This window comes from Montipora capricornis, chromosome 9 (genome assembly GCF_036669925.1).
Source record: "Montipora capricornis isolate CH-2021 chromosome 9, ASM3666992v2, whole genome shotgun sequence".
Taxonomy (NCBI): Eukaryota; Metazoa; Cnidaria; class Anthozoa; order Scleractinia; family Acroporidae; genus Montipora; species Montipora capricornis.
In genome coordinates this window covers 5,090,136-5,097,635 of record NC_090891.1, presented here as the reverse complement: position 1 = coordinate 5,097,635, position 7,500 = coordinate 5,090,136, and the positions used below count along the sequence as shown (strand labels likewise).

The following is a 7,500-nucleotide window of genomic DNA, read 5'->3' as shown; positions in this document are numbered from 1 at the left end:
TTGAGAATTTTAAGAGAACCAAGAAACGCGTATTGGAGGAAGACGATACAGATGGGGCAATGGTAAGATAAACGTTTCCACATTAATGACCTGCGTTTGGGCAGGAAGGGGGGGGGAAGGAGGGAGACAAATACGTAACAAAAATACTGTTACATACGAACAGATCTCCATTCCCGGGTGATTTTAATGAAAGTGGTCGCTAAATCAAACATGCCTGTCATGACGTCATTGGTAAACCGCGAGTATACTTCTAGATCTTATTGGTAGTTGTATGCTATTATATAGGACTACTTACCTCGTTTCCATGTGGGGATAAACCCGTGGGGATAAACCTAACATAAAAGAAGGTCAGAAACGTGGAGAGAAATCCGTGGGGCTTAAACATCTATTACTGGCTATTATGTACATTTATAGACCGTTTGGAAGTCATTTACCGCTATACATCAACCTCTCTTAATACTCAAAAGGGAAACTGTTTCATTGTATCTGACCAACCAAATGATGCTTTGAAGTCAATTGACGCCCGCTTTTACTTCAAAACATATGAAAGCGATCTTAGTAAATAGATTACGACACAGCATTCCAATTGTGGTAAAATAATGGTAGAGCGATTTCACATCATGTTTAGAGCAAACAACAAACGTTGGAGTTGCGTTTGACCAAACAAGGATGAAACTTATTCACGATATTAGCTCATTTCTTAACTTTAAGCCTCAGACATCGAGCATCTTTGCAAAGAAGGAAGACAAATTAGAATAAGAGAAATTTCACGCTTTAATGACGAGCAACAGCCAGCCGTTTCCCGTTGGATGTTTCACGTAAACACAATGCTAAAATCTATGTCATATTTGAGTTTTCCTCCTAGTTTTTCTCTGATTCTAAATTAAGCCGCAAAGTACCTTATTTTGGCGAATTCGTGCTTGTAACAAAGATACCGAAAATTTTCCCCGGAACTCTCAGGGTTATCAAGGAGGAAAGGGCCCATAAGATGCTCAGGGTCAGAGCGTCTAGTTATAATGGACTTTATTTAAGTGTTAGCGCCGGGGCACTAATTGTGTGCACTGTACGGGAATCAAATCAAGTAAACTCATAGAGCGGTTTTGAAATGAATGTCGTAAAACCAAAACCAAAGTAATTACTTTGGCCAATCAAAAAGGACGGAGGCAATCCAATAAACCAATCAAAACTCGAAGTAATTACACGTAGCCGTCTCAAAGCGCGGGAAAATGTGAACGCGCGAGCCACGATTGGTTTTGGTTTCACTTCTGATTGGTTGAAAAAGTGGCGCAAGAAAATTGAGCCAATCACTGACTGAAGTAATGCAAAACCTATGTAATTCGCTAATTACTTTCGACACTCAATTGAAAACTGCTCCATCAAATCGTAGGTTGGTTTTTGTGGAGATGGGAATACCGGAGTACCCGGAGAAAAACCTCTCGGAGCAGACAAGACACCCATATGGAAATGGAACCCGGCCGGTATTGGTGGGAAGCGATTGCTCTCACCACTGCGTCATTCCTGCTTCCCTGGTAACAGGGCTTTCCAGGATTCTCTGAAATGTTCTTGTTTTTTTTTTTTCTTTTTATTATTAATTTGCTTTCCAGCCAGGCTGGTACGTTACAATCCACATCGCTAATGTGCCGCATCATTTTATGGGTAAGAGGCAAGTCATTGATTTCATCTTTTCAGGGAATTGGCATTTGTCAGTCCCGGTGCTATTTTTTTTTTAACCGAATGATGAACCGTTACAGTCCTGTTCCATTGAGCAACGGTTTATGACCTCAATAAAGGCATTTTATGGAATCAGAGACATTCGACGATAACTGTTCATTTAATAAATTATTTCATGAGCGCGATCTGGGCATGAGATGGTTAAAAGCCAACGGGGCGTGTTGAATATGAGTTGGACTGATAACCATCCTCATATCCAACAAGCGCGAATGGAATAAAGCCTCATTTACACTAGCAAGTTTTCCTTGACAAGTCCACTTTTCAAGGAAAACTTAATTGCCGATTGTACAAACACGCAAGCTTTTCCTTGACAAGGTTTCCTGGTAGTGTAAACGGAAAATATGACAAGTGCACTTGTCAAGTAATTTACACTATCAAATATCGTCCTTGGCAAGTGTCCTTGTTCAAAAACTAGCATGCTAGTTTTTGAAGAAGGAAACTTGTCATATTTTTCCATTTACACTGCCCAGGAAAACTTGTCAAGGAAAACTTGCTACTGAAAATGAGGCTTAATTGTCTCTTTAAATTTCATTAAACTCTCAACTGTTTCAATTTTGCAAAGCGGTCTGAAGCTGTTTCGGTTTTACAAGTCAGTTGCCATAAAAGATTATACGGCGTATGAGCTTATAAATCGAGATGGAGTGAGCAAATTAGAACGCTAAAAAACACAATAGCTGAGATTGAACATTCAATTATAATTTATATACCAAGTAAGTAGTTTCTAAGTTTGTTGTTATGGATTACGCAATTAATGACGGGAAATGGTGCAGTGCGCTCGTTGTGATAATGATGATGAGCTTGTCGCTTGGCAACGAGCAAAAGGACAACTGAGTCCCCGGCGGGAATCGAACCTACGACCTCCGCTCCACCCAATGAGCTACCAGAACTCTTGGCAAGCCAGGTCTATTATTTACATTAGATTCTTCTTCGACAGTCTTTCACTGGTCTGTGAGGTCGACAATCTCATGTGTCTCTTGTGGTTCCTCAGAAGTTCTTGTCGCGTAGCTCAATAAGTAAAGCGCGCGACCGGTGTTTGGGTGATTTTTGTTTAGAAAAGTGACTCACATTCGCATCTGTTTGTGTTTGTTAACCGAATTTGCAAGCTAAACAGAAATTTTACGCCGAATTCACGAGCTTGGAGAGACGTATTTCCTTTGTTTTCGATTGATATTGAGTGGATCGATTAATCGATGGGATGGGAATGACACATCGCAGTGTCTCTATGATCGATTCATTGAACTTTGTGTCTGCTTTTGCCTTCAAGAAGAAGAAGAAGGATATATCGCAGCTCTCAAAGGTGTGATTGGCTTGCTACTAAAACAAACAAGACTAAAACCGCCTAGAGAAACAGTGACTTTGACTTAAAAGTAATACAAACTGTTAAAATGCGACACATTAGCCAGCTTACCAGAGCTGCTACACTACTCACGAGGAAGCTTTTTGCGGGATTGGGAATTCCGAAATTATACGCGAGGTGTGTATCGTCGCTTGATCGCTCGTGATTTTCCATTCACTGGCGATCGATGCATACCTTGGATTTCCTTTTTTGTTTTGTTTTGTGTTAGACTCGTACGGTCCCAGCTCACCTCTGGTGATATTTGGCCTTCTTCCTCACGAGCAAAAGGTAATCTGCTGAGTTTGGCTGTAAACTTGTATGGGGTGCTTTCCGTTTTAGACTCAAGTGGTGGGATGAGTCTTTCTTCGAAATATCTTGTTTCCAGGGGAGGGGAGATTGAAACATAAAGATTGACATGGGTGATTGAGATGGAAATTGTTAACCCCCGTAGATGAAATAAAGAACTGACATTTTGTTAATGATGACTCGGGAATACTCGGAAAAATCCGAGTGCTCCTTTGCAGGAGTCGAACCTACGATGACCTTCCGATTGCTAGTCCGGATGCTATAGGAGACTAGTGGGAGCCCAGGGCCATTAAAATAGGTTCGAGTGCTCATTCAATGTTATGGCATGATATAGACCGAATGCATAAAGGGCGGCCAAAAATGTATTCTTTTGTTTATGTGCTCTCAAGCAACATTTCTTTTGTATTTTGTACATGCAAACGAGGCTAGTGAGTCTAATTACCACATAAACAAAAGAATATTTTTTTGGCCGCCATTTATGCATTCGGTCTATAGCGATATTGCTTGTTTACAATCATTGACGTCACATTTCTTTTGATATTCAAATTTTTCAACCGCGGAACAAAATAATTCATTGTTTCAACAGCCAACCAGGGTCTGATTGTAATATTAATAACAATGAGTGTCGTCACGAGAAACATCGCTATATTTGCTCTCAATTTGCTCCTTGCTCGTAGTTTTCAGAGCCCGTACAACCCGCTGAGATGGAAGTGTATTTCATGTCAAACTATGTGAGGCGTATGTATTCATGAGAATTTTTTTACGTGTAGATGTCAGTTGTCCATTTCCTAATACGAAGACATGCTACATTCAAGGAACCAATCAAATCCAAGGTAAGAGATTGATTGTTGGCAGAAAAGTTACCTGTTTCATTTCGCTGTTAATTAATTATAATTATAATTATAATTATTATAGTCCCCCCGTGGCCCATTTTGTTTAAGTTTTACCTAAAGTGAACGCTATTCGTGACCCAAATACATGAATACGTGAATTACTTTCTAAGGTTTGGGGTACGCCGAAGGGTCGAAGTGCTCGTATTGATGCAGAACTGTGCTTTGTTTGTTACAATAATACCCAATTTCGAATTGCACACTTTTGTTCTTTTGCGCCCGAGGTCACCGTAAAAACCCTCAAAGGTATATTTATAGTCGAATGAAGAGCTCGTTTTCCGTTCAACGTATAGTTTTTTTTTTCGAATACGAGCCTTCGAAATGTGTAGATTCGGTTAGAAAGTAAAAAAATGTACATGTAGATCATTAAATATTATAACAATAATAGTAAAATTACCAAGGGCACTTAAAACTTATATATTTTATCATGCAACCTCAACATGTGAAAGAACATCTCTCTTTGAATCAAGTCGCTTTCCTGGAACAGTTTTCCTGGAACACCATTTTCACCTACTTTATGTTCTTTTAGGAGCGAGTGGTATTTCATTGTGGTTACCGAAGGTTTACAGCATGTCCAGTATTCTCTCAATACACATTAGCTGATAAACACAAGGTAAATCAAGCAACAGACAACCAAGATCGTGTATTAAAGGAGACGCTAAACGAGAAAGCAGCGCGCGTAGCATAGTGAGTCTTTCTCTTGCGAACTACATTTCGAATTCCTGCTCGTGCGCTCCAAAGTTCACTCAGCTTTCCATCCATTCGTTGGTGGGAAAAATGAGCACCAGTATTACCGGGGACAAGTTGTAACGGGATTGGAGTAGCGCTTACTCCTACCGTAAGTTACGGTTTTTTCCCAGTGGTGACTCGGGGATACTCCAGAAAGAAAATTCGAGAAGCACAAAGAGCAGCTTTCCCTCTTCCCATCCCCTGGCTCTCGCAGGGTGGAGAGAGCAAAGGCCCCGGAAACCAGGTGGTCCAATCAGGAGTGTATAACCGGTTTGCTGTGGTTGACTCGTGGATTCCGACGTTTGGCTACCTTTTGGGAGAACACCTGTCCGGATTTTTCCGAGTATCCTCGACTCTCTGTCGAAGAAATACACCTCAAGTAAAAAAACGTGTGCCGAAGAATCTGATCTAATTATAACTTGCTTTCGACGAAGGAGCTGCTTGGCGTCAATTATGAAAAGCCATCGATTGCTGTGTATCTCCAGCCCTAACCATAACCTTACATGAACCCTATCTCTGAACCTCTTTGTTTAGACAGGTAGTTCATTCTTAGAGCCAAAGGGAAACCATTTGATGTCAGTCTTTCACAAAGCGCTTTCGTCTCCTTTTGCTGCAATCCTCAGTCTTTTGCGCCCAGCTATTTTAAAAGTCGATTAACACTACCGTTAAATACTCAACGAGGCTTGAATTTTGCACGTCGGAAAACCTTAACATTGCAATTTTATGCTGAAGGAAAGCAGGAGTTTAAACAAAATTGAAGGCGAACAATGTTATGGGAATCAAGTTGGTTTGTGATGAGTAAATAACCTGCAATTTAAGTTTCTAATAATCCAAGATTAGCTTAAACGGGATAGCAGTAACTGGGCCCAGAAGATAGTGATTGTTTTTTCTTTTCTTTTTTTTTTTTTTTTTTTTTTTTCCAGTTTGAGCGTTTCATGCCACAAGATGGAGCATTTGTGGCCACAGTATACGCGCCCATAATGTTCCCTCCTGCACCAGTTCAACTGTTCACGCAAGACAAACACACAAGTAAGGGTGGCTTTCTCTTGGTTTTAGCCTGCGTCTCGGGCGTTTGAAGGGGCAAGGAGACCACGAATTCTTCACCTTTAAACGCTGCCCACGCACGCTTGCTCCGTTTGTGACTGGAAATTAGTTGATCAAAATTAATAAACTAAGTACTGTAGGGGCTCTCGTAACCTAACCATTACTTGGCATTGCTTTGGCTTCTATTGCTTTAAGCCATAATTCCTGTAGTTTAATGTTTTGTTTTCGGTTTGGACAGCAATCCAATGGTATTCCTGGAGTCGAAACTACTAACCTCACTAGTTTTAGCTATTGAGTTACAGGAGCTGTAGTACTGAGATGAAGCTATAAGTGGATAGGTTACAAAACACGAAGATGCTCTATGAAAGGAGTCGCTTCATGCTCTGTTTTAGTTCGAATTCGTTCAAGAACGACTGTAATCCAAGATGGTGATCAACAAACAGCAACAAATTGACTGAACCCTTAAAATATATTTCCGGTGTGAGGGAAACGTGACTGGGGAAAGAACAACAGAGAACATCTTGCATATTATGGACACATTGCCATTAGGGGCATTCTTATTGCATTAATTATCACAGAGCTTTGTATGCGTCCCATTTGCCTAAGGTAACAGGACATTCTGCATTCCGCGGAGAAAGCGACAGATGATGAGCACGCCCTTCATAGTGCGTCTGGTTATGAAACCTTAAAACCTTCAAAAGGGAGAACAATGTTGTCATAATCGATGTTGAATTGAAAATGCACTATCTACGTTACATCCAAATAAGGCTTGCTTTTTTTTTTTTTTTTTAAACTCAAAACCCCAGCTCTGAACCAGAATTAAACGCTTCAAGGTGATGAGCGTCTGCTGTGGTTTAATCAAGGCTCAGCTGACAATTGAAAATTTGATTTGGTCAAACGAGTTTCTTTCTGTCTATCGAAGCGTCCTCGGACGAACAAAAACTGAACGATGTGCTATATAGATTGGTTTAGTGTAATGGTCATGTTGTTTGTGAATTGTGTAGAGTTTACCATCAGCTGACGAAACGCATACTCATGCACGCAGTTCTTCACTTATGGAGACGGTTTCTCGCGTTATGTTGACTTTCGAATTCAACCGCCATGGCGTTAAGGGCAACCCGTGCTTATTGGTTATTAGCAGCTGCCCTTCGTGTCTCCAGGAGGGCGTATCACTATCCACCAGCTGTGACGCTGTGGATGGGAGTTGTCTCTCCACCCCACAAACGAGTTGATAAGTCAAGGAAAGGGAGGGAAATCGGATTTTTTACACGCGCAGCTGAGAAGGTGTACTAGAGACCTTCAAGAACAACTTATAGTGGTCAGAGCCGCACGTAGCCCTTTGAGAGTACGAGGGAGCTTACGCAAGGACGACCACGCCAACGAGAACGTTTCTAAAAATGTTATCCCGTTATTGTAATAATTTCGTTATTTAGCCCTGAGTCGTTGCAGGAATAAAAATGGCAT

The 7,500-nt window shown here is 40.9% G+C and overlaps 1 protein-coding gene across 2 annotated transcripts in view; it reads left to right on the top strand.

Moving 5' to 3' along the window:
• Positions 1–7,500, top strand: part of LOC138016576 (pre-rRNA-processing protein TSR1 homolog) — a 46,704-nt gene that overhangs the window by 30,668 nt on the left and 8,536 nt on the right. The window contains exons 17-22 of one of the 2 annotated variants that reach the window (XR_011125835.1): positions 1–62; positions 1,605–1,663; positions 3,297–3,355; positions 4,144–4,206; positions 4,793–4,876; positions 5,916–6,021. The exon at positions 1–62 is cut by the window's left edge and continues 11 nt beyond it. Coding sequence is in view for 1 of the 2 variants with exons in the window: in XM_068863750.1 (XP_068719851.1) it covers positions 1–62; positions 1,605–1,656; positions 3,297–3,355; positions 4,144–4,206; positions 4,793–4,876; positions 5,916–6,021 (426 nt within the window). In the remaining variant the exon portion in view is untranslated. The remainder of the gene's footprint in view (positions 63–1,604; positions 1,664–3,296; positions 3,356–4,143; positions 4,207–4,792; positions 4,877–5,915; positions 6,022–7,500) is intronic. The other variant, XM_068863750.1, reaches the window with a different exon arrangement.